Source organism: Pavona decussata, unplaced genomic scaffold (assembly GCF_977016875.1).
Source record: "Pavona decussata unplaced genomic scaffold, jaPavDecu1.1 SCAFFOLD_366, whole genome shotgun sequence".
Lineage (NCBI taxonomy): Eukaryota > Metazoa > Cnidaria > Anthozoa > Scleractinia > Agariciidae > Pavona > Pavona decussata.
Window position 1 is genome coordinate 833,171 of NW_028145742.1, and position 27,998 is coordinate 861,168.

Consider the following 27,998-nt stretch of genomic DNA (forward strand, 5'->3'; position numbering starts at 1 on the left):
ATCCCGAGTCTGCATTTTACCCCCAGTCTGCAGTCTGCAGTCTGCATTTTACACTGACCGGTGTGACCGTGTCTTACGGTCAAAGATCGATGAACAATATATAAATTTGTGCGAGTCTATTCTTCAAAGACCTCTATGAGCGATGCTTGTTGACACAATTTTGACTCAGTAACCGAATGATCTATAAAGCTATAAGCACTGATGACTTACCTTCAGCACTGGCAAACCTCGTGGTGAAGACTCCGTTCCCAGCATTCTTCGCTTGTTTATTCAAATCCTCATTCACCCCCAGCGAAGATTCGGCAATCCTTTGCGAACTTTTTGGGCAATCCTTTGCGAACCGTTTTCTCCAAAATCGAGATTTTTTCTCGACACACCGAAATTCTATACCCTATACGCGGGGAGTCCTAATGTGCCTCCTCGGGTTTTGGCCGTCTGGGCCAAAACCCTGCGGGGGCAATAAAGGCTGTCCAGAGGCTGTCCATGCCGCTAAACCTGAAAAACTGCACACTCTTTAGTTCCATTCCGTAACGGAATTCGGGGAAAATGTGAAACTGATGATAGTCAGAGTAGAGAATAATTCCCTCAACAATTTCCTCAATCGTTTAATAAGTCGATGAGGCAAGATTTGTGAACCAACAAAAAACTTATAGGGTGGTGGGCATAGACAAGGGTTGGCATATTTTATGATATATCAATTAAAGCTGGATTACCAATTCCACAGTTTTGATTGGCTCAGCGGGCATGGGTTATCAGACGTTATACCATACCTGAGAAGTAGCGGTCATTAAGTCATCTTCTAGCCGTTCTTGTAAAATGAACTCAGCAGGATCTAGTAGTATTTATTGGTTTAATTTAATAAAATGATTATCCCACTCGCCTCTTTGGATCTTGATGAGATAACTATAGCCAACTCGGCGCGACATTTTAGGGCTACGTATTGTGAAAAGAATCTCTCAAACCCACAAGCACTTGCCGCCAAATATTTTGGGTGAGGAATGATTGACAATCAAGTGATTGGCTTCCCATGTTCTGATTGGACAAATGTGCTAGTAAGGAAGGCTTGAACCTCACTTGAGATCACACTGCGACTCTTTGAAGTTTCGGCGTTTCCTAGGCAACTATAACTGTGATCAGCCAAGTGAAGCGACACCCGTTCACACGCAAGTACACTTCATCTGCGCTTGAGATGCCTAGTGTGAACCCATTTATTGAGCGCGAGTGCCAAGAAGTGGTCGTGTGCCACGCTCGTTGTCGCGAGTTCGCGTGCTTCCTTTACTTTATGTACCCGCTTCATTGTTAAAAAAGATAAGATAAATAAAAATCATGAAATATTAACAATAATGATAATAACATATCATAACAATAAAAACAATGAAGGGTGTGGATAGACTAGGGCGGAAAGGGAGTCGAGTTATACCGCTTACATTAGTAGCAGAGCATCATTCTACTATCTATGCACGTCGACTGAAGAGTTTTCAACTTACAGAACACTGTGCATTAGAGAAGGTAGGAGAAAAAGTTATACGTACTGGAATGTCTATCAGCGACTGTATTTAAGTGTAGCTATCTGCCGCAGTGGCAGGTGACAGAAAAATTCTCGTGGTAAGGAAATGTTTATCAGCGTCTGTAAGTAATCAAAGCGTAAAATGGTGGTAGGATAGAGGAGCAAAATGTACATCTTAAGAAATATTGATCGCGGCGACTGCGAGTTATTATCATCTATAACGATGTTCGCTGTATCGACAGATCTTTTTTTTACTAGTTGCGTGATTTTGGTCCACATTGGAGTGGCCACAACAGATTTTTTGGGGTTTGGATTTGAAGAGACATCATCCCCCCCCATCATAAAGCACGTCAAGCAATAACAACAATTATAACAATAGAATGTTGCTATGATAAGCCGAGACTAGCACCGTCCGAAAGATAGATATTGGATTTTATCCCTGACTTATAAAGACAATTTTCAAATACGTAAATATTTGATGCAATTGGTTTTATTAAGTTAAAAACCATTTTAAACTACAACAATAGAGGGAGTTTAAGGAACCTCCCATACACGACACGAGAGCGCAAGTTAGAAAGACAATTTTTATTTGCATTTCTACGACCAGTGTCATTCCCTCTCGATAAAACCCAGTCGTACTTCCTTCCTTTGTGTCAGGTAAAGTCTAATTTACACGTACAGATTTTCCATTAATATTATAACAGAAAAGAGATGAAAAGGGAAAAAGACAATTTTCAAATACGCAAATATTTGATATTTGGTTTTATTAATTTAAAAACCATTTTATACTACAACAATAGAGGGAGTTTAAGGAACTGCCCATACACGACACGAGAGCGCAAGGGAGAAAGAATATTTTTATTCACATTTCTACGACCAGTGTCATTCTCTCTCGATAAAACCCAGTCGTACTTCCTTCCTTGGTGTCAGTTAAAGTCTTATCTACACGTACCAATTTTCCTGCCCGATTAGAAGCTTCTATCACATAGGCCAGTTGACATGTTGCACTGGCTGTTGGGGTAGCGCACGGAAAATTGCATTACCTGATTATAAATTGTGCTGATTTTCGCCCCCTCACGCATTTTCTTTGTTGAATTGGGCTAAATCTGCCGGATTAATCGATACGTGAAATTAGCCTTTAGAGGTTAGTTTGTGAAGAACGTTCAAGGTACAAACCTCTACGTCTTGGGTTCCACTCTTGGTAAAACTCACAGAATAGACATTCCTGGTTGTCGTTTCCGTGGTAACTTTACCTGATAACGAGAGCATAATAATAATAATAGCAATCTTTATACAGGGAGCCCACATCACGAAAGTGATATTCAGTGGGGCCCTGTAGATTGAGAAATGATTTAAAAATTACAATTATTTAAAAGTAGAAAATACAAAGCCAGCGATAAGAAATAAAAATTAGAAATAAGAATTAAAAACTAGCTAAAAACACGCATAACGCAGCATAACGCGGCGTTATAAACTAATTGTAAGGGAATTCAGAGCAGGGATACAGAGGACAAATTCCGGAAGCATAAAATAAAACATTTTTAGAAATAAAAATGCTCTGCTATGAACACTAAGTGAGAAATTCTTTTTCTGAAAAATGCTATAATTTATAGTTCTAAAATTCCAATAATTTGCATAAAAACCCTTCTATCGATTCAGTCACGTTACGTTTTCAATGGGAGTTTGTGCATTTAAAAAGTTGCCATAACTCGGGATCGGAAATTCTCATTACACATTTTAGGGGTGACAAGCGTTGTCGTTACCATAGCTACCCCATCTCCCCCAATGAAATTGCCCATTCTATTTCTTAAAGGAAACCTCCACTCTTGAAATAAATTAACGTTAAATTGTTGAAAATACAATCTCATTTCAAATTTCGTTGGAAAAGATGGAAATAAGATTTTTGTGTCGGACAAAACAGGATTTGATTATCGCCTATTTTCCTTTTAAATTTTCGGTGATCGGCCATCTTGGATTTCACGACGTAATACGTTTGCCCTATTGTTTCTTCTCCTTACTAACAATAGCGGCAACTGCATGACGTCATAAATCCAAAATGGCGGCGATCGGGAAATTTAAAAGCGAAAATAGGCGACAATCATATCTAATTTTTAACACACTTATCTACTTTTTAAACCAAAATTTAGAATTTAGACACTATTTCCAACAATTTACCGTCCATTTGTTGTCAGAGTGGAGGTTCCCTTTTATAGATAGGAACCTTCGTGGGATGTCTGCTGTTAGAGAACTGAAGTTTAATTACTTCTTCATGGTTTAAGGAATTCAGAAGATATCTGGTGTAATTTGAAGCATCCAGCTCTACACACTAACATGAGGAATTTCTTGGTAATGGTATTTCTTGTTGCCGTGTTTAAAATACATGCAAAATCCTATGTGAAGCGAGATGACCAGGGTAAGTTCTTGAATTAATGTTCCCATATTTACACTCTGTCGCATATTCCTTGTTTGCTTTTATACCTGTTGCTTTAAAATTTCAAACAGTGCTTCGGTTTCATTCATTCATTTTACTTGCAGGGGGCACCATATTGGACCATCTTGGTGGCCTGAAAGAATCTATTTTAAACGACAAAAGCATCCCCGCCGCTGGAGAGATCGAGTATATCAATGAAGGTTTGTGGGCTGTACTTCGTACAATTAGCCAAATTAGAATTAACTTTCGGTTAAAAAAGATCGCCAAAAATGATAGAGCGGTTTCCAATTGAGTGTCGTAAAACCAAAACCAAAGTAATTACTCTGGCAAATCGCAACAGATGTAAACAACACAACGAGCCAATCAGAATTCGAAGCAAATACATGAAACTTGGCGCCAAGCGCGGGAAAATGCGGGTGGCGAAAACACGATTGGTTTTGGTTTGGAATCCCATTGGTTGAGAAAGTGGCGCGAGTTTCGTTAACCAATCACAGAGCGCAATAATGCAAAACCAAAGCAAACGCGAAATTATTTTCCACACTCAATTGAAAACCGCTCTAAAAGATCGCCAAAAATGAAATGTCGTATGCATGAGTTTGAGCACTGCAAAAGTAGTCGTGGAAACTGGATGAGGTGTTTGCGCCCGCTGTTGCAGTTGTTGTGTACTTTTACTTCGAGATATTTGTTTTAAAGTCAAATATCAGTTCAGTTTTAGCCGCTTAATGTCCGTCGTTGGACGTAGACCTTCCTCATTGACCTCCAATGGACCACTTTTGCGCGACAAGGTACCAGTGCTTTAGGAAACTATCTAAGTCGTCCCTCCATCTCGTCCTTGGTCTTCCTCGGTTCCTTGTATGTCCCCAGGGCGTCGAGAACGTAATGCGGGTTGTCCAACGGTTATCTGTTCTTCTCGCTACATGACCAGTCTAGTTCCATTTGAGTTTCCTTTTCGTTTCCATTAAATATACGTACTGGAAATGCTCAGGGACAGAATAGATTTTTGCGGCAAATTTTGGGGGAAAACTTTTTTCGTGGGAACTTATGTTTGCGATGTGTGAAGAACTGACAAATCGCCCAATTTAGAATTGACAAAAATTTTGAGTCATATGGTTGCACAAATTATGTTAAAGGTATTATGAGAACAAGGATGCAGGGGTGCTTACCATTTACGCAAACCACCCGGATGGAAATTTTCGGCATAAATACGAAATGATTTAGCTTGTCTTAATAGAGGATGGATAACATCCAAAATGTATGAACATCAGCTGTAAATCCCAAAAGGAGTAATAAAAATGCATCTCCTTGACCAGAAGCCCATAATTTCAGAAGTACTCCAAATGGAATGATGCGTACCATTTGATTTTCCAACTGGAATTTCCAGGTTTTCCATGTAAATGGTAACCACCCTAGGTCTCCAGGTTGGAGTCAATCTCGTACCCAGAGTCCTCAGGCTCTTTGGCCAGCGGTTGGTCCCCAGAAGAGACTCTGGGGTACTGGAATTTTATTACCGCAGGATTTCTGCGGTAAAACAATGGAAGCCGTCACGGAGCTTACACAAAGCAACCAATAAAAAAATTGAAATTTTTTTGAATTCTCCAGAGTCTCTCCTGGCGCCTACCCTCTGACCGAAACGCCTGAGGACTCTGGGTACGAGATTGGGTTGGAATTTAAGAGCTCTTCTAGGTCCTATTTCTGAATGGTACCATAAAGAAGAATCTTTGCTGACGTCATTGTTTAAATTTTGACATCATTGGCATCATCAACTGAAAGCGCATGTCACACTTGGCTATGAGGGTGACGTCATCCTCTTTCCCAGAGCCTACGATCTTTCGGTTAGCGGTTGGATCGCGCAACAATTTTAAAATCCGTGGGGGGTCTGAAGACGAGAATGGACTATTAGTGTGATATGTTGAATTCTATCGATGAAATAAGCTTTAAAGGGACACAGTCACCTTTGTGACCGCGCTGACCTGGACGCTAGTTTTTGTCAATTTTGAAAAGCGTCCACCTCAACCCGAAATCAAAAGTACGCGTCGGCATCTAGAAATCCGCTTCAATCTTCCCAGTGTTTTGTTGGATTTTCAATCTTTTACTGGAAACCTGTTTCTGAGTATGCTTTTGCTCATCCTATGATATTATTTTATCATATTTGGTTAAAAACAGTATGGATCGCATCTCCAACGGAACATGAAAAGAAGAGGTGGGAAACGTGAAGGCGCCGGGCCGAAGAAATCGCCTGCGTTGACTAAAATAACGAGAGAAATCAATCAAAAACATTGGAGAACAAATCAACATTATATATATTTGGAAAATTACATTTTCTCAACCTGGCGAAAGGTTCGTGCGGTGGGAATCTTCGTAAACGATTCGAACTACGCGTCATGGCTGCTTGGTTTGGAGCTCAGACGAAGACAAGCTTCGGTACACGGTCGATTATCTCCTCGACAAGGAAAACCTCCAGTAGGACCTTGTTTTCTACGGGTCGAGCAAGCGTTCTTGCAACGACATGGGTTTGGTTCCTAAATTTAGATAACGGAGAAGTTGTAGAAACGAAATTATAAAAGCAAAATATATGATTGAAAGCAGAAATAAAGCTTACCGGTAGTTTCGCTACAAAGTCGTTTCGCTACACTGCAGCTCAGTCGATTCGCTACGTTTTAAAATTGACATATTCTCTAATATTTGAACTCAATTTGCTTCTCATGCAAACACTGTGAAACGCAGAAACAGCTAAGATAATTTTTCACACGACCGGATACCGAAATAAACGATTTAATGATTCTTCGACTTCAGAGGTTTTCGTTGACGTTTGACTTTCCCTGGACAAGTCCAATAGAAAATTCTCCATGGTATCAAGAAAATGAGTGTTCTAAAATGACATTAGGTCTATAATCACTATATATATAATAATTTTTGACTGGCAAATACTTCGACTCGACAAGGTTTGTTTACATTTTTCAAAGGATGCGCTTCTCAGCGCGAGACTTGTGATAAAGTGTGATATGCAAATCAGCTAAGAAATAGTATCTAATGCGCATGTGCACCAGGTGACTGTGAAAATTACAAAGAATATATGACTGCCACGGCCAGCTATTCATTCTTTGTAAAATCTTGATACTTTTTAAGTTATTTTCTCAAAAGCTATTTAAGATATCATGCTAAAACCTTCGGTGGGACGGGGGGAGGGGGTACTTAGTTTAATATATGGAGTGTATTTATATGTAGCTAGGTTTTTTTATGCTAATAAACGTAGGCTAATAAGTGAATATGTAAACAGAGATCTTCCTATCCTCTTATTTGAACAACACTTTACAGAGAAAGAGTGAGAGGTGATACGTATAGGAGATATGTTCAGAGCGGTTTTACAAGCGAGTGTCGTAAAACCAAAACCAAAGTAATTACTCTGTCCAATCACAACAGACACCAACAGCGCAATGAACCAAGCAGAATTCAAAGCAAATACATGTAACCGGCCCCAAGCGCGGGAAAACACGTGCGAGCGAGGCATCAGTGGTTTTGGTTTTACATCTTATTAGTAGAGAAAGTGGCGCGAGTTTTATCAACGAATCACAGAACGTAGTGATGCAAAACCAAAGCAAAAACGCATTTACTTTCGACACTCAATTGAACACCGCTCTATCAAATGTAACTCACGTTTTGGTAACTGTGTTTACGTTTTAGTCGTAGACATTGATGCTGAGTTGTTTGAGGGTGATATTGTTCTTGGAGTGAGTCCAGATGAGAGCAGTGAAGTGTACAAAAGAAACGCATTACGCAGCCGAAGAAAGCTTTGGAGAACGAAGATCGTTCCGTACGAAGTAACTGCCGAGCTCAGTGAGTTTTAAATGTTTCAGTGCTGTTACCGCGCAGAGCTGGCTTTACTGTAGTATTCCGATATTGTTTTAAATGTGAAATTTAAAGTTCTTCAAATCAAAATCAAAACGCTTGCTTACGGTTGTAAAACAAATCACACAAGAATGTATTAATGTTCTGTAATTTATGACTTAAGGGCGGTGCTTCCTAATACAGGAGTATTATTTTGCACAGTTTATGACTACGCGGGAAAAGCAGATCTTAATACTGGAATCCAAAAAGAAAATTGGGGGTAACCACGCCTTCTTCAGAGATGAAAGCGCTAAAATACAAAACAATGTATGGCATTCAGTTCCCAAATTGAATTTTAATAAGCTCTGCAAAATGCGTGGTTATCAGCAATTTTTTGGGATTCCAATAACCCTTGCCAAGATCTGCTTTTCCCGCGTAGTTATAAACCGCGCAAAGATATCTTTGTATTAGAAGCCACCGCCGTTAAGAAACCCGACTGTCTCGGACACATCCCGAGGTGCCGCCGCAGAACGTATGCGCAACGACAGGCGCACGGCACGACTTGATTTCAGATATTGTGCGGCCAAGTCGATCTAGTCATGCCTGTAACAATTTTTCTTGTGTTTGTTTGCCAAATGAGGGCAGTAGACAACTGTCGAAAACTTGTGTTTATTTGTTGCTGCTTGCAGTTGAAGACGGATACATGGATACTATAAACGCCGCAATTGCCGAGTTTCATAACCACTCCTGCATCAGATGGAAGCCTCACGAGAACGAACCATACTGGGTTCTTTTTCACAAAGCAACAGGGTAACAATACATCAGAAAATTTTTCTCATTTTTCTTGCTCACCGATCTTTCAAAAACACAATCATCAACGCTTTCGTTTTTTCACCTACACGCCCCTGCAAAGGAGAGACTATTTTTTACTGTTCAACATACCGGTCCAGACAAGATTGTCATTCCATGGATAAAATGATTCACACTTACTCACTAGGGTAATTTCCAGCGTTATTAACACTCGGGGGTGTGTGTGTGGGGGAGGGGGGGGGAGCTCCTTATCATTCAATATTTTCCCTTCCCTGGTTGTTTTGACGACTCAGAGGTTATCACTACTGTAAATGGTTTGAACCCAGGAGTCATGTCATAAGTACGTAAATTATAATCACCAGGGTGAGTGTAGTCGTGACAAGGACTGTTCAGTTGAGCTCACATTGACTGACGTTTCGACAACCTGAGCGGAAGTCATCAGTCATCATTGCATTAGAGTCAAGTAAATTGTGTCAGTAGATCGTATAAATGTCCCTGGCATAAATGTCTAATGAGATTCCACAATTAACTTGATTCTGATGATGATTTCCGCTCAAGTTTTCGATGCGTCAGTTAATGTCACCTCAAACAGTCCGTCTCAAGACTACACTCACCCAGATGATCATAATTTACGTACTTCTGTAAACATTACTCCTACACAACAAGGCCGGGTCGTTCGAAAACCGATTAACGGTAATCTACGATTATAAGTTAATCGAGGCTTTCATCTCGTTCGTTAAGAAAGGTTGTAAAGGCTAATTTCGAGCTAAAGGTTAAAGAAAAGTCTATATAATGAAAACTGAGGGGCAGAAATCTTTTGGAAGAATCTTTATTGATTAGTTATTAAACTCGAATCAAAGTTTACGTTAATCCAGGATTAACTTAATCAAGCTTTGAACAACTGGACCCAAATGTTTAGATATTTTAAAGAGAACTGATGGGCTAGACATACCAGTAAAGAACGATAAACATATGAAGAAGCTACATACAGACAAACTATTTCATGTGACGTTACTTACATTTGATTATTCAAATAAACGTTGAACTCCCTCCTGGAACTAAGACCGGTTTTATTACAGCAGAATCATACAAGTGATTTCCTCTTGATAATAGTTATTGAAAATTAATTCAGTTCTTATATCAAGACTTAACCCTCCCTAGACCGGGCTTTTGTTGGCCGTCTGCTGGGGTCACTGAGGGGGAGAAGCGCAATCCACCCCCTCCATAATAAAATTTGTGAGTATCACATGACGTAAGATCTACGTCATGATTTCCAAACGGCAGCCATATTGCCGATTGCTCAATCCGGGATTTCTTGATTTTCCCGAAACTTCAGAAATTCCACCCAAAAAAATCCAAATGTGATCAACCCAATAAAAGGACAATAACATTATGTAAGAATATAAAAGTTTCAGAAAGAAAGTTAATTTTTCCATTAAGAACAGCTAGGAAATTGACATTGCTGAAAATCCTGCCTGAAAATCACTGTAAATACGGTTTCTTTCAGTTGCTGGTCTATGCTCGGATTTACAGGCGGAAAACCTCAGAAAATCTCTTTGGGAAACGGATGCAATGGTAAAGGCATCGCTATGCATGAGATGCTGCATACACTAGGATTTCGACATGAACAATCTCGACCAGACAGGGATAAATACGTGGAGATTTTCTGGGAGAATATAAAGCCTGGTAAGAAGCCTTTTGAAGAGACCTCTGCTGAGTTCTTGTTCGTATTTGATTTTAAATGAACAAAAATTGGAGGCAAGCGATCAACACGTTTTTCGACTTTTCCGACAATTGAGACATACGAACGAAATGGAACTTTCTGATTCCCACCGAATGCAAAGATATACAAGTGTTTATCTATGAGGGTGTTGTGGTATCTCAGGTACCATATTAGCTACCGCCATTACTAACGCAAGCTCATTTTTTTTTTAAGGGAAGGAAGGTAACTTTAAAAAGGGGGCTTTGAGTAGCACGAATCCTTTGGAAGCGCCCTATGACTTTAGCAGCATAATGCATTATGGGAAAAGATCCTTTAGCGCAACTGGTAAAGATACTATCGAGGTCATCGGTAATCCGGACCAACAAATTGGACAAAGAGGTGCTTTCAGCAAATCGGACATAGAGGAATTAAACGCTCTTTACGACTGCTCTAATCCTGGTAAGGGAGGTTCGAATTATAAGTTTACTGTCTTCATGTATCACTACTCACATTATCCACTCAGCATACAAAGGGAGACAAATTCATTGCTACGGTAAGCTATAAAATTGGATTAGATGATAAATCGGTAAGCCGTAGCATGAATTTTGAATGAAGGGATTTGCTACTAATTTGAAGTATTTGGGTGTGATAACTCACATAACAAAAATGTCAGATTTTCCGCTTTATCTGGTCCCAGAATTTTATTTTATTTCATGAATAATGAGCGTACGTAGTTTGTTTTGATCTGCTTTAGTATCTCATGTGAATAGGTAAAAAAATCTTGTGTCTTTATTAACTAACTTGTAGTAAGACGAAATCTTTTTTTAAAAACTTTATTGGGAATGACTATAAATGATATTTCAAACAACAAAATACAAATTACAGCTGACATCGTACAGATAATAGATGAAATGGAAAATGTTATGGACCCGAGAGGGTAAGTGCAAACGGAACATGAAGGCCCATGCGAGGCACTGCCCTGTTAAATCAATCGTCGTATGACATTTTCAAACAGTTGATAGCAGGCTAATCCAGCCCTAAATTAAACTTTGGGGTTTAATTATACAATTCCAAAGTTTAGGGGTCTGTAGTCCGCAAATGTCACTCACCCAACCAATTGCTTATTTTGTTACTGATGTTTTCTGCAGTTGGCATCTGTTATATTACATGCATTTTATCGAGTCCTGATTGGCTTATCATGTTGGTATGCCTGTTTTGTTTGGCCTCAGGGATGCCTTTAGGTTTCGATAGCTTTGGTTAAGTATTTAATATCATTTTTCAAATGCCTCTATCAAGAAGACTTATTCAGGAATGGTAATTGCATCTGTTAAAACCTCATCCTGGGTTTTTTTGCCAAACGTTTAGAGCATGGATGGAGCTCTTGGTCAAACTTTGGTCCATGCGATGATGAATGCCTTCAAAGCCGTGAAAGATTCTGTTCCCATGAAGACGTAAGTAACTGTCCAGGAGCGGACAAAAAAGGCGTGCAGATGGAAAAGGTCGAATGTCCTCACGAAAAGTGTTACGGTGAGTGTAGCAAGAGTTCTGCGGTCATATACATCCCACCTGAGGCTTGGATATTAAGTCTGTTTCGGGTAATTAGTACTCCCACTAGATGGTACGCTAACTTATCCAGGCCAAACAGTTTGAAAGCTCTTCCTAACTGTTCGTTGATAGCCATTTACGCACTTGGGGGCAGAGGAAGACAATCATGAAAACGTGAAAATAAGACATAGATCTTCTTGGAATCACTGCAGACCTTCTGATCATGCAACCAAAATTTTTATGGCAAGTCCAAAGCGCCCATCGCCACATCAATGGTCGGTGAAGTTAATACGCCCGTCTCACTCTAATCCAACCCTGGATCTGATTTATTTTGGCCAATCTGAGTGTTTTACGATGCGACTAGTCAAATCGAGGCACTTGGAACAAAGGTAACCAATCGGAACGTTCCTTTGAGAGAAAAGATGTAGAATTTAAAGTTTTTGGGAAGCAGACCAGTAACATTGTAGTAGTTGGACAATCACGTCTCCTCCTCCCTGACAAGGGAAAAGATTAGAAAACTGACACTCCTTGAACTTAAGAACCTCCGGCTAGAAACCCTTTTTCATTGTTTTGTTTGTATCTTTAATTTTGAAAATTTTGGATTGTGTTCTACCTCTTTATTTTTCATAATACGAACGGTGTTCGAAGTTCTACGCGGTTTGTTTTTAACGTTTTACATACTACTTCAATTATTTATCATAACGCCCTCCTGAAATTAATCGCTGATACAGAAGAGAGGCCATAGAAAATAACTCCGAAAAACATTTCCATGGAGTATAGAACTTTATAGCGAGCGACTGAAAAAGGATGTTAATGGGCTACGGTGGAAGTACCACAATATTCTAATTTGGATAAACAGCTTCTTGAGTATTTTGTAGAGCAAAGAAGTCAGTGTGTATAATTCAGTACTTCTAACATTTTTTATTCATCAAAATCTCAGTTTATCGAAATTGTGACGCGAAATTTAATGGTAAATCCTACTTGCATAATATTAAGTTTCACCGACAAGCACTTTCTTTCCTGATGTGCAGCTAAGGTTTCTCTGTATTGCTGTCCCAGTTTAATTGGTGCTCGACTTCGGTCGTCATTTACAAAACCAATTATAGCTCAACTCTCTTCTGTTTCATTTTCAGCTCCACTTGATGGCCACTGGGGCCGCTGGTCATCATGGGGTGACTGCAGTGTGTCATGTGACTCTGGAACACACACCCGAACGAGGCTATGTAACGACCCTGCCCCCAAAAATGGCGGAAAGAACTGTGTTGGAAACAGCGAAGATGTTAAGAAGTGCTTGCTGACAGTTTGTCATCTAGGTACGGTTTGAAATTAGAACTAACAACGAAAAAGACTTTTTTATGGCTGTAAATTGAAACGCCATACACGGCGCCACCCTTGGGCCTAATTTTAAATGAAAGCTACATCTCAGAATCATCCCCGTACCAATGAACTGGCGCTCTTCTCGCAAACTAAATCTGAGCCACACCCTTTCCTCAAGTTACCAAGTCGAGATTCATTTGTATGAAGCAATAAAAACGTTTGCTCTAAATTGTTCAATCCAGCTTTATCTAAGGCTTAATTCACAATCGTGATTTATCACAGAAACTAAAACAAGCAAGCTTTCCGTAGTAAGAATGGCATCTAAAACAATACGAAGAAGACAAAGTGTGGTCTGTATACTGAGAAATGTTCAGAGATTACACACCTAGCAGAAGCATCTGCTACTAATAATAATGGGGTGGAATAAAGTATTGTTGTTGTTGCATCTGATGGCTCTGTGCTGGTGATAATTATATATGTATACTATTTTTAATTGCGTTGATGATTTCGAAATAGACCGTAAATTATGCGTATAATTTTGGCAGATTGAGTGACGTTTACAACATTTTTTTTTACCAGGGCCATACGACACGGCATTTGAGTCAGAAGGAATGCATGGTTGGGAACTTTGTGACTCACCTACGGACAAAACACTACTAGAATGGAAAATAGCCTTGACACCAACTGGTACGAGTGGAACAGGTCCAGATAGGGATCACACGTCTGGTTCAGGTACGTTCGACTTTTAGACGCAGCCAGGAGAAAACAAGGGGACAGAGAGGGAGACCCCCAGTATAACCCTTGGGATATGTGTATTTCACTTAAGCTATTGTTAGACGTCGTGAAAACGGAAGTATGTTTCCCGAGACGTCTGCAAACTTATCTAGACTCCTAGGCTGAGTTGCTCGAAGCATGGTTAGAGCTAACCATCGGTTAAGAGTTATTAAAACCTATAGGTTGTCATGGCATTTAATCCGGGTCAGCGCTAACCATGCTTCGAGCAACTGGGCCCTGTAAATGCCATTTACGAAAGCCATACTGAATATTCAACAGCCGCCATTACACAACGCGACGATTACTCCGATGACTTCTTGTGACGTCACGCTGAACGTTTGTGGACGTCTCGGGAAACCAACTTCCGTTAGACGATGTCTAAAACTAAATTAAATGAAATTCACATATCCCAGCCAAAGCCCCTAGTTTCCCTAACTATTCCCTTATTTTCTCTCGACATAGCATATCATTGCAGTAAAGAGTAGTCTGTGTGTGAGAGTCTATTGGACTCGCTTGAAGTTTGGTCGTGATAGACTATAAAGACTAGATAAATCATGTACGTCGCTGGGAGGGTCACATGGATTGCGTGGCCACGAATGGATAACTGAGAACGACGCATAGTTATACTTGTACTTGCTTAAGTAGTTTCAGTAGACGACCGCTTAGTCCATCCGAGTATACTTATTGACGACTGGAATCAGATGGTGTATATTAGATAGAAGATAGAAAGATAGAAAACCTCCTTTTATGACCTTGTTCGAGACAATTTCGGATTTATAAATTTATAATAGACGCCTATCGTTTTAAAGTGATTAATTGTCTATGTTGCTTGGTTGCATCTTGCCTAATAAGGTAGATAGGTTCCTGTCAGACATTCAAATATTATTAAAAAAGCCATGCCCTGTTTAGGACAATGCATATTGAACTCCGCCAGTTGGCCGTATCCTGCTGAAGATAAAAGGCCCTGAAACCCATATCCTCTCCTGTAGCATGTCTTCACTGAGGTCAAATGAGGAAATGTCCCCCCCCCCCCCCCGCCTCTCCCAATTCCCTAAGAACTCGCGTCGCCATGAATTAACCACGTATACTTGCTTCGACTTGGAGTGTGTATTTACGTTGGCATTTTGATTTTATGGAAACGGTTTACTACTCATACGTAATGTAAAACATGGGTATCTTATTTCACGCGTAAGGAAGTGGAAATCCTGTTTCGTTCACTACGTCTCTATCAGCCCTGGTGAAAATGCTGATCCTAGCAAGACGTGAGATGTAGACGTGAGTGATTACATTTATGAAAAAAGCCGTTACATCGTGTAGGTAGGGCGAAATATAATACTAATAATATACTTGGATTTTGTACCAAGTTATGAAAAAAGAACCGATCTATAAGCTGACATTTTTTTTCCAGGTCGTTACATATATTTGGAGACAACTTATGGCGAACACGGTGACACCAAATGTTTCTACAGTCCTGAAATAGCTCCGACAACTTGCAAAAGATTCACGTTTTGGTACCATATGTACGGAACTAGCATGGGCACACTGAGAGTTTTGGTGAAAGGCTCTGATGGATCTAAAAGGACAGTGTGGGAGAGATCCTGCCAGCAGGGATTGGACTGGTTGCCAGCGACTGTGGACATTTTCAGCGAAACACCATTTCAGGTACCAAAGACTGGAATCTCCGGACTGATCACACACAGTTCTTCTGCGTAGTGAATTGCGTATACCCATCCGACCATTTAACAACTGGTTTCGTTAAACTTGACTGAACTTAATTTCTTCAAGATGTAAACCTTTTCCAGATTAGCTTTTTGAGAGTCAGAAAGACAATCACAAACTTAAGATCAAAACACACTAAGTTGCATCTAATCAATCCCCTTTTAGCTTTTGTGGTATGTGCCCAGAATCGGTACTGAACGACTAGGTAAAAAGGGGGATATTAGGTTTCAGTAGCTAAGTAAAGTTAAGATTGTAAGATGAGATTGACCTTCGATGCAGGCAGAGGTAATTCTCCAAGTTCAAGCTTATTTCAACATCTTAATTTCGACCGAAATCTTATATACCACACTTGAGAACCCATCATGCTAAACTAAGACTGCATGATGTCCGGCACTAGTTAGCACTGAGTGAAAGAGACTTGTCTTATTATGTATCACCTAACAGTGGTATTTTTTTAGATTTATTTTGAGGGTATCCGTGGTACCTGGCATAAAAGCGACATTGGTATTGATGACATAAAGTTTACGGACTGTTCTGCTTCCCCAAGTGCACCACCTGCTCGTGCCAAAGGTAACGATGTCTGCACCCATTTCTTTATGACAACACTCTGAACCATAAATTGTTTAAGGCCAGTTGTTTTTCTGTTTGAAGAAGTGTTCATAAACTGAGCCAACGCTTTACAGCATAAATATTCTGCTTATAAAGTTACAAAATGCTAATGGATTGCCCAGTTTAAGTTTGAACCTCACTTCGCGTTGTCAATTTGAAAACTAGGATCCCCCGACGTCTGCTTTTCCAACCCCCTTGGAGTGTCTGATCCAGCTATTATCCCAGATAGTCACATGACCGCCAGTTCTGAGTACAAAACTTGCTTCAAACCTGCTTTCGGTCGATTGGATGGACACAGAGGGGACGGGTGGTGTGCTCAATGGGCCAAAAGCAATAAAGAATGGCTACAAGTGGATCTCGGGGACATTTTTCAAATTTGTGGAGTAGCTTCACAGGGAGACTTCAGTGGAGATGACGAATACGTGTCAGCATTCAAGCTTTCTTATTCATTTCATGGTTCCCATTGGACCGAGTTGAAAAACGAAGATGGGTCTGATAAGGTAAAATGAAAAATAACGCAATTTGGTTACTTTAAATTCGATTGTACGAATACATAACTGAATGATATGCACGTTTGTCTCAGAATAACGATAGTCAAATAACGATAGTTCGTGTTTTTTTAAATTGCATTTAAAACCTTTTACTGTTGGTTAGTGATTCACCCTGCTCAGCATGGTTCGGGGGGGGGGGGGGGGGGGAACCAAACTTTCCGACTTCTCCATTTGGTATAGTAATCGATTTATCTTTTAAGTTGATTTCCAGTTTTACATTTTTACACCATTTTGATCGTTATTTATTGCTTTTGATAAATTGCGAACCCATTTGGACGGTTTTCTTTTATTTTGGAGAAATCGAGAAGTCCTAGATGGCGGCTGTATGTTTGGGACATATTATACCTTGCAATTTCGTTGCCGTAGCTTCAATTGCTTTAAGCTACGAAGCGGGAAGTACTTTGTGCCCCCTAGGCTCAGGAACGAAAAAAGGTCCAGGCTGTATAGTGTTAAGAGAGAGTATGCTTTGTGTTGCATATTTGACTTGTTAGTTAGTTGGGATTCTGCCGAGGAACACTTTCTACATCATCCCAACTTGCTACCAAAGTTCTGACTAAGAACATGAAATTTCCTTTGGCGAAAGAAAAACTCTCTTCCTAAGATGCCGTCATCTAAAAATGAACTCTTCAGGATTAAAAGACAATTCTTTGTTTGTTGAAGATTTTCCAGAGAAATGGTGGCAGTGACACCACAGACCAGCATGAGCTATCAAGTCCAGTCCTCGCTCGGTACGTTCGATTTCACCCTACGGCGCGTAATCAGTGGAACTGTATGCGCGTGGAAGTGTACGGCACTGGTGAGTGGTCCATCTGGTTTTCTTCATTCTTAATGTGCGACGTAGCTTTTCCCAAACTCATTAACAATTAATCAAAAGAAAACAAAGAAAATCACTACCGTGACCGTAGTTTGGATATGTGATCCTAATTACCATAAAATTTTGCCAACTTTAGCCTTGAATTTCTCTAAGAATTATCGATCATTTGAGAAGCCATATCAAACACTCGAAAGTGTGTTTCATCAGACACCCAAACACCTTAAAGTCGTTTAAAAAATTCGGCTGCGCCTCGTTTTTTCAACCTACTTCTCAGTGTTTGGATATCTGATGAAACACGCTTTTCTCGTGTTTGATATATTACATCTAGCAAATGGTGCGCTTTTATATCAAAGATGTATTCGCCTTTCATGGCAGTGCACCTGGTTTATTTCTTTTCTCCAATTGTCAAATAGTTTCTAGAGCTTTGATCAGAAATGGTTTTCGAGGATGACAATTCATACGAATCAAGTTTGTTTTGGATGAAAAAGTTATTAAAAGAAAATGAAAAAGCACATATTTTCAATGGAGTATGGAAAGTCATTTGCGTCTGCTTTTGATGTCAGCTGCAGCATTAAAAAAGCTTTACCTTCCCAGTCAAATGAAAAAAATGAAAGACGATATGATTTTGAACTGTTCGGCCGCGTTCAGTTGCCTGTGGTTGGTGCCTGTTGCATGTACTTGCATCAAGTTCCGTGAGCTACAGTGATTACCTAAATTTGGGTTTTGCCACTTCCAGTTTAAAAACACTCTATAAAAGTCAACATTTAAAACGCACGTGCAGAGCGATTTTTTTTGCTCATTAAACCTATTGTTTTGCGGCGTTGTCGTTGCCGTCACCGTCGTCGTTTCTTAAGCTCCCTAATGATGCCACTGTTAAGTCCCATCAGTATTTGTTTTTATTTTTTGACAAAATGGTACGACTTTTATTAACCAATAACAGAGCATAGTTAAGGTAACTGAATTGGACAAAGCAAAGGCAAAATTACTTTCCGCAGTCGATTGAGATCCGCTCAACCCACTCTTTTTCATTAGTACCACTTGACGGTAACTGGGGCAGTTGGTCCTCATGGGGAGCTTGCAGTGCAACATGCGACAATGGAAAACGTACACGAATCAGGAAATGTGACAGTCCTGCTCCAAAACCAGGAGGAAAAGACTGTGTAGGAGATGGTGAGGAGGTCAAGGAATGCGAAGAGATGATCGACTGTGGTGTGGGTAAGTACAAAAACTCCTTGATTCAAATTTGAGAGATTTATGACGGAGGGTCCTAATGTGGATCGTGGCTCAACATTCGTGTTGGTGTGTTTTCTAGGGTATGATTAATTTTCCACTGAGCGAAAAAAACAACGGCGGTAAATAATTTTCACTAAGATATTGCCGGTATTGGAGTTATGTGAAGCCATTTGTAACTTATCATAACCATAATTTCCACCAGGGCCATATGATACTACTTTTGAAATTGAGGGGATGCATGGATGGGAATTGTGCGCCTCTGACACAAAACCACAGTGGTCTATGAAGAGCGGTAATACTCCCACCACAAATACGGGACCCAATGGAGATCACACCAAAGGAGGTTCAGGTAAGTCTAGAATTGCCCTTTACTAATCTTCATTGGTTTTCAATATTTTATAATGTCATCACACTATCCATAAAAATGCATGAATCCATGGAAATTAGAGAGCCATATTTTTGAAGAATTGATTTTCTCGATCACGTAGTATCAAAAGTTAACTCAAAAAGCTTTCAGTTTTTTTTTTCAAAAAGATTTGATCGTCTTTGCATGTGACACTCAACATTAAAGCTCTCAAACGTACGTAATGAAAAGCAGTCAAACACGATAAGACAACTGACTAACACAGAAGAGATGATAAAAGGTTGAAATATTTTAATATTTTAACGCTGATCGAATATCTTGGAAGAGTTGCAAATTAAGAGCATTTCCCGTACTCGAACAGAGTCATAGTAAGCTCTTGTGGAAACACGATCGAACTGAGCTTTCATTACTCAGTCCTAGTTTTAAAGAAAACAGCAAATTCAGCCGAATGTTAATCACTTAGAACTCCGTAGCTCAATCAAACTCTCCCTGTCTCAAGCTTAAGGGAGAAGTAAATTTTATGGAAATGACTTACTACTCATACATCATGTAAAACATGGGTATCTTATTTCGCGCGTAAGGAAGTGTAAATCCTGTTTCGTTCGCTACGTCTCTATCAGCCCTGGTGAAAATGCTGATTCTAGCAGGACGTGAAATGTAGGCGTGAGTGATTACATTTATAAAAAAGCGGTTACATCGTGTAGGTAGCGCGAATTATAATACTAATGTACTATTTTCGCAGATTTTGTACCAAGTTATAAAAAATAAAAGAACTGATCTATAAGTTGACCCTTTTGTTTTAGGTCGTTACATTTATTTGGAGACAACTAATGGCAAATACGGCGACACCAAATGTTTTTACAGTCCTGAAATAGCTCCGACAACTTGCAAAAGATTCACGTTTTGGTACCATATGTACGGATCTAGCATGGGCACACTGAGAGTTTTGGTGAAAAGCTCTGATGGATCTAAAAGGACAGTGTGGGAGAGATCCTGCCAGCAGGGATTGGACTGGTTGCCAGCGACTGTGGACATTTCCAGTGAAACACCATTTCAGGTACCAAAGCTTGTAGTCCCTGGGCAATAAACACAGGCAGTTCTTCTACCTAGTGAATTACGTATACCCATCCGACCATTTAACAACTGGCTTCATTAAACTTGACTGAACTTTATTTCTTCAAGATGTAAACCTTTTTCAGATAAGGTTTAAGAGAGTCAGAAAGACAATCACAAACTTGAGCATCAAAACACACTAACTTGCATCTAATCGATCCCCTTTTAGCTTTTGTGGTATGTGCCCAGAATTGGTACTGAACGACTAGGTAAAAAGAGAGATATTTGGTTTCAGTAGCTAAGTAAAGATGAGATCGTAATGAAAACCTTCGATGCGGGAAAAGGAGACGATGGTGAAACGAAGTAATTGTCCAACCTCAAGCTTATTTCAACATCTTAATTTCGAACGAGATCTTATGGACCACACTTGAGAATCACCCATCATGCTAAACTAAGACTGCATGATTTCCGGCACTAGTTAGCACTGAGTGAAAGAGACTTGTCTTATTGTGTATCACCTAACAGTGGTATATTTTTAGATTTATTTTGAGGGTGTCCGTGGAACCTGGCATAGAAGCGACATTGGTATTGATGACATAAAGTTTACGGACTGTCCTGCTTCCCCAAGCGCTCCACCTGCTCGTGCCCAAGGTAACGATGTCTGCACCCATTTCTTTATGACAACACTCTCACCTGAACAATAAATTGTTTAAGGTCAGTTGTTTTTCAGTTTGAAGAAGTGTTCATAAACTAAGCAAACGCTTTAAACCATAGTTGTTCTGCTTATAAAGTTACAAAATGCTACTCGTTTGCTATCAGTGTCATCAATCATTAAAGTAGCCCAGTTTATGTTTGAACCTCACCTGGCGTTGTCTATTTGAAAACTAGGATCCCCTGACGTCTGCTTCTCCAACCCCCTTGGAGTGTCTGATCCAGCTATTATCCCAGATAGTCACATGACCGCCAGTTCTGAGTACAAAACTTGCTTCAAACCTTCTTTCGGTCGATTGGATAGACACAGAGGGGATGGTTGGTGTTCTAAATTGCCCAGAAGCAATAGGGAATGGCTTCAAGTGGATCTCGGGGACACTTTTCAAATTTGTGGAGTAGCTTCACAGGGAGACTTCAGTGGAAATCAGGAATATGTGTCAGCATTCAAACTTTCCTTTTCATTGAATGGAAATGATTGGAATTACTACGAGAAGGAAGATGGAACTCAGATGGTGAGTATAGAAGAATAAACGCATGAAATTAACAATAACTCATGGAAATTTGTAGCGGTCACACGTGCCACGCATGCGTAGTTCCCGCTATAACTTTGTAAAGACAACGGAAGAAATACTCCACTTTAAACACAAAACTTTAAGCCGTCTCGGAATCTGAAGCATTTTTCGTTGAGTTTACGTTCAATGCAGCCCAAAGGCTGAATTGCGTATTTACAACTCATATTATTTACATAATACAAAGACTAAAAAACTAAAAAAATTATCATAACAATCTATACTGTAAACTCGTCATAGATGGAGCTAAATGGATAAAAGAGGAAATACATACAACATCTTTAACCTAATCACAATATTATTCAGTAATTGATAAAACGTTGTTCTTCAAGCAAGAGGACATAATAAATGTATTTCTAAAACGATTGGTACGCCACTTGGGAATTGCAAAACGCCTATGTTCCCTTGAGGAATACGGGTTATTATAATAATTTCATCGGGCATTGCGGCATATTTTGCGGGCTAAAATGAAGAATTCAGCGGGCTAAAATATATTTTAGCCCGCTGCTCTGAGCCAATAAGAAAGAAGAAAAAAACGTAGCCAGCCAATCAGAATTGGAAGCCATTCAACTGTTCGCGCCGTTTTCTTGTTTGTTTGACTGGAAGCGCTGCCATCTGCAAAGAGATTGTTTTGAGCTACAAAATCGATGGAAAACCTAGCGAAAAAGCAAATTCTCAGTCGTCTGAGCTAGATGAAGAGGACTTTAATACAGAAACTGGTGGGCGATGGGTGGAAATAATGCCTGTAGTAGCTCCACGGCCGGAGGCGAGGTGAATGTAACTTGTCTTCTTTGAGCGAAACCAGCTCAGTTAACTTGCACAATTCATTTTAACAGTCGTAAGAGACTATTTCTTCGCAGTTAACAAAATTCTGTTATTTTCCTTTTGAAAGCTTAGAAGCAAAGATTCTTATGACAAAATTTGCGGTGTTCTACCAAAGTTTTAACTTTTTGTGACAACGAAAGCTTTTGTACAATAAAATAAACGCCGACTCGATTCCGGCAGCGTTCACAGAAGATATCGCGATCGCTTACTGTACTGTCTTTGATTCCTTTTGTGAATGCCCTCTGAAATTATTATAATAGTAATAGAGTTGATGTTCGCGGGCGTAAATATGTTTTTGGCCCTTCTCAGAACTCATTTTAGCCCTCGCCTGCGGCTCGGGCTAAAATGAGCCTGAGTCGGGCCAAAAACATATTTACGCCCGCGAACATCAACTCTATTGTTATATTGTTGGCGGCAGGCAACAACCTGTTTAAAAGTCTATTCTCTTTGTCAGAAATAATCGAGGTAAAAGTACTGTTGCAGATACCTTCATTGTAAGAAATAACAGTTGGTATACCTGTTACAATTAGAGCCTCTTTATAATCTAAACCGGCGCAAATAATTGATAACGCTCTTTTTTGGACACGCTCTTAAGTTCATGTTCTAAGTACAAGGGCAGTGCGTAATGGAAAATGGGCACTGCATAAGTTTAGATAGATCTTATACATGAAGTGTAAAAGAAGAACTAGATCTTTGCAAGGAAGCTTTGCCCTTTTCAACTGCACAAGAAAATACTCAGAATCTCTGAGTAATTTCAAAACACTTTTAAACACTACAAACACTACAGGAAAAAAATAAGGCACGGCATTCATGGAAAACAGGTTTTTATTCGGATAGGTAAATTTTAACATTGTAATTAGCATACTATTTATATGATGTATTTTAGACTTAGATATTAACATTTTATACTTCTGTACTTTTTTAGCCCTGATGAATTTTTACCGTGTATAAATAAAAGATTACTAACAAGATAAGTTTTTGGACATTTTACCGAATTTCCGAAGTTTCCGAAGACTGGAAGCAAAGTATGCCGAGGGAGACTCAAAAGAGTGTACACAAACGACTTCCAGTTCATTTATCCTTTGCACTCGGAAGAAACATTAACAAGATAGAGTTTTAGTAATGGTGAAATAATTGGGGATTTCTCACCTTAAATAATCGTAGCAAATGTGATTTTTCTCAGAGGTGAAAATTTCCATAATACGGTGGTTCACAAAAAAACATAACACCGGTAGAAGGCATCGAGAAGCAGTAACTCCATATTTCAAGACTGAATAAAGTATTAATGAATATATGAATAGATGCATTCAGGAGGGCCCTCCTGAAAATCATCTTGGATGAGCGTGCCTCCCTTCTTAAATATGAAATATCATTTAAGTAATGTTTAAAACACGAGCAGGAGTGTTTTATTGGGTTTAAAACCATGAGGCGCAGACGAGTGGTTTTAATTCCGATAAAACACGTGCTGTGAGTTTTTTAAACGGCTTCAAAAACATTCCTGGCAAAAAGTGTGTCAATAGAGTTTATAACAATTATGCTTTTGTGATCGTTGGAAATTAGCATACGAGAAAAACGCCGCATACTAATGAGGAGAGTTTTATCAGCTGATAACTTTTATCGATATAAAGTCACTGCACGTCACTGCACGTGATGTATTATCGACCATTTGATAGGTCAATGGGCGGGTGAATGATTAATAAATTTTTGAATTTTATTTAATTACACCAAGACTTACTTACTTGTTACTTTTCTGTTCGTTAAAGATATTTCAGAGAACCGGCGGGAGTAAAAACACAGATCAGCATGAACTGTCATCCCCAGTCCATGCGCATTATGTTCGATTTCATCCAACCGCACGTAACAAGTGGAACTGCATGCGAGTGGAAGTGTACGGTACAGGTGAGTGAGTTATTACTTCTAAAAGTAAATGGTCCACCGACGAGAACTATTCCATATTAGTGATATAATAAGAATAAGGCCCGGTTCAGACGCCGAACTTTTCATGAGCCGAACCTAATACCTCGAATTAAGTACATGAAAAGTTCGGCGTCTGAATCAGTTGAGGAACGGCTGTTTCAATTTGGAACGGCTCAGCCGTTCTTCCCGCCTAGCTCAGCCAGGAATTTCGGCTTTGATTCAGACGCCGAACTCTTCATGAGCCGAACCTAATGCATAAATTATTATAACGTATTTCAAATAAAAAAAAAATAAAAATAATAAAAAAAAAACGCTGACATTTTGATTGGTTTTGCTTAGTAAATTCAGTTCGGCTAATTAAGTTCGGCGTCTGAATCAAAAGGCGGTATTTTCGTGATTTGGGCCGACCTTAATTTGAATTAAGTTCGGCTCATGAAAAGTTCGGCGTCTGAACTGGGCCTAAACTGTGCTATCACATTTACCATATTTTTCTCTGATTTGTGTTCTAGCTGAATGACGTATGACGCATTTCCTCGCCAGGACCGACGAGGCAGATTCTTATGTGCGAGGCTGTAGAAGTTCAACAAGGATCGATTGCTTTTGGGTTGCTATGTTTAAAGGGGTTAGAATGATCAAGGGATGCTGAAAAAATGAGAAAGGTCCGGCAAACATAGAAACTGTATGTTCTTTGAGGTCAATAAAGATAGAAGAAAAATGGTTGCTTTCAATTTTTCTCGTCCACCTAACCAACCTCATTCCCAGGGTCCCTCTCGCTCCTTGGGACGGGAAGAGAAGAGACCCTGGGAACGAGGTTGTCACTTAACACGTTTTGGTATTGTGGTCACTTGGACTTGACTTTATTCTTGTTTTATCTTTTCTGGCTGTGTGAGTGTCTTTTGTTGCCTTTCTACATTCGGCTGAATGCAAGAAGAAGAAAGCATGATGAACTTTCACTTTAGGCCGATTTAGACGGTACAACTTTTGCTTACAACTGTCGCATGCGATTTCTAGAGCACGCGCTGCTCGCGTCATGCAAAAAATCGCACACAACTCTCGTCACTCAACATTGCCTATCTCTACGATTGTCGTAGGATTTTAAAACATGTTTTAAAATCCTACGACATTTTTTGTGACGTACACGACAGTCGTAAGCGAGTTGTAGGTTTGATTTACTCGAAACAATTCGTGTCATAGGCCTGTCGTAAGCTTGTCACATGCAACAAAGTCGTGCCGTGTAAATCGCCCTTGCAAACCTTTTGTCGTGAAGCAGGAGTATTAAGAATTATGGCTTTAAAACAATGTGGATGTCGATTAAACTTTTCAGCCCAAAATATCTTTTTATGGCTTCTTTAAAAGTTACGTTCGTCGAAATAAAAACATTTTAAGCGGCTTAAAAGGCTTGGAAACCAGGCTTGTTAGCTTTTGGAGAGGCACCGGACTGCACTCTTTCGTATCACTGGTAATCAAGTTTGATATTCACTGATTCGATGCAACTTTCTATGGACACTAGTACTCTGAGACAAGGCAAGTGTCTCAGAGTGATCCAAGCATTGTCAAACATCCGGCAAACATACCGGCTGAACATAGATCGTAAAGAACAGATAAAATGGCGAATTGAATGCTAGAAATAGTTAAATAAGACAATTGATGCAGATTCTAACATTTCGTTAGTTTTCCAATTCGTTTCTCGACCTTGTTAAACAAAGAAAATTCGAACAAAATCGACAGGATATTGCCCTCTCGCTAGCGTAGCCACGAAGGAAAAGGTTTGTTTTTATCCCGACTCGAGTCCAGGGGGGCGCGTATTTGTGAAACTCCGAACACACTTATATGTGTTTTATCTTGGATGCGAGAAGTAATTACAGTGGAAGCGGCAGTTCTTTGAATAACGCGCAGAAAATTAAAAACCAAGTTTTAAGGCCAACATCTCACAATCGACTACGGTTGTTAATCAAGAAGAACTTGCACCATTCAACTCTCTAAAATTAAAAGTTGTTGAGGTGCTAGAGTCGCTTACAAGTCGAGCTTAGAGAGCGCGAAGCGCGATCGTCAGAGCTCGAGCGAGCGAGCGCCAGGTCCATTCAATGAGAAGCGAACGAGCGACTTTGTGAAAGTCTATTGAGGTGCGTAAAAGTAGCAGAAGTTATCGTTATTACAGTTCACAAAGAAACTCACTTTGTATTCATAACTAAAAAGTTTGGGTATTCATACATAGAACTGTGCGGGATCCGTAAAGGCTTAAAGAATTGATTTATTCTATTGAATACTCTAGAAGACGCAATAACAGAGGGGAACTCATTACAAGCGTTTTAACCTTTAAGGAAAACTATTTACTTCAAGCAATACTTCTAGAACTCTACGTTGAATGACCTTATTCAGGTCTAGGAAGATAATTAAAATATTTCCTTGCATAGCTACTGTCGGCTTTTTGGATGTCTTTTTCTAATTATTTCCCCTTTAGGAACGAGCATGATAATTAAAGGCAAACTAGTTATAACACCTGATGTGACAACACAACAACAAAATAATGTTTTCAAGATCTTTTGAACAATTTGGCTAACTACTGAAAACCTAAAACGAAACTAAGGTTACCATTGCTCTTACTAATCATACTTTGATAAAACCAACAATAAAACTTAACCTTAAATCCCCAAAATATGTTTGGATAAAGATGAACTATTCCCTATATAAATTCGAATATGACCACGATAAATATTGTCCGAAATTTTCCTTACAAAAATATGTGTACACGGACTGATAAAGCGTCTCTTCCAGTATTAAGCTTCATTACTCGTAAGCAAGCGCCACTTTTATGAAAAATGAAAATTTATTTGGAAAAATTTGGTTTGGTAGGTCGGTAGCAACATAATATTTTGACAGGAAGGTTTTTCTAGAAATTGGAACATTTCTGTTTCTAATAGTCAAGGATTGATTTCAATAGGTGAATTGCACTGCAGCCATGTCGGTAGACAAAACAAAAGAAAATTTGTTCACATAGTTTGCATAAAAATGGAAGTTAACTCTCAGAGGAGAAAAATCTTATTGTTCCTATACACCAACATGGCCGCCATGACGTCACAAGCAATCCTCCAATTATGTATATTAGCAAGTTATAAACAATGACCCTTCACGCTTATAATATGATGAATTGCAATCATAAGCTTTAATCACGGTAATAAATCTGAGTGCACAAAGTTTATCTACTTTGTGCACTAACCATAGTCTGCGTGAAGACGTCTTAGTCCTATTTCCTTTGTTGCACAACAAAGGAAAAACCAGACGTCTGCAAGCTGGCTGCACTTATCGCAACATGCGATTTAACCCAAGTCCAGTGGAATAACTCATTGTAAAAGTGGCTCGTACTCACAGGCTCTTCTACATATCAGTGGTTCCCTCATCGTCTGTAAAAATCTGTTAAAACATTTGGCGGCAAACCAATAAGTTTGTGCTTTACAAGTGACAATGAAAGTTGTTACATTCGACTATTTTAAATCGCGGCGATATTTCCATCGAACATGTCATACAACGAATGTTAGCGACAAAAACAAGAAATGAGATAACTATCGCTTTGAAATTTCATCAAGAAGGAAGATTGAATTTTCTTACCAATTTGAGCGAAGTAAAACTACTGGAAGAGTTTCATTTAAGCTGTCATGTAGCGAGATAAAGTACATCACATCGAAACGAATTCCCTGTCCTCCATGTTTTTTTTCCTTAGCCGC

At 39.5% G+C, this 27,998-nt stretch overlaps 1 protein-coding gene and 1 long non-coding RNA gene across 2 annotated transcripts; one reads left to right on the top strand and one right to left on the bottom strand.

The window, feature by feature from the left end:
- Positions 1 to 1,400: 1,400 nt before the first annotated feature.
- LOC146452589 (uncharacterized) lies at positions 1,401 to 25,010 on the top strand. The gene is made up of 21 exons (XM_085097674.1): positions 1,401 to 1,509; positions 3,787 to 3,920; positions 4,043 to 4,138; positions 7,620 to 7,772; positions 8,453 to 8,573; positions 10,081 to 10,259; positions 10,510 to 10,734; positions 11,641 to 11,802; positions 12,954 to 13,133; positions 13,717 to 13,869; positions 15,320 to 15,573; positions 16,089 to 16,200; positions 16,405 to 16,739; positions 17,451 to 17,586; positions 18,637 to 18,819; positions 19,040 to 19,186; positions 20,005 to 20,258; positions 20,794 to 20,905; positions 21,143 to 21,477; positions 24,123 to 24,258; positions 24,786 to 25,010. The coding sequence occupies exons 2-21, from the start codon at positions 3,839 to 3,841 to the stop codon at positions 24,791 to 24,793; spliced, it is 3,363 nt and encodes a 1,120-aa protein (XP_084953800.1). The 5' UTR covers positions 1,401 to 1,509; positions 3,787 to 3,838; the 3' UTR covers positions 24,794 to 25,010.
- Positions 16,592 to 27,987, bottom strand: LOC146452590 (uncharacterized). The gene is made up of 3 exons (XR_014859708.1): positions 27,883 to 27,987; positions 27,644 to 27,687; positions 16,592 to 16,731 (listed from the first exon to the last, which is right to left on the bottom strand). It is a non-coding gene; the product is annotated as an uncharacterized LOC146452590 (long non-coding RNA).
- Between the last annotated feature and the right edge of the window lie 11 nt (positions 27,988 to 27,998).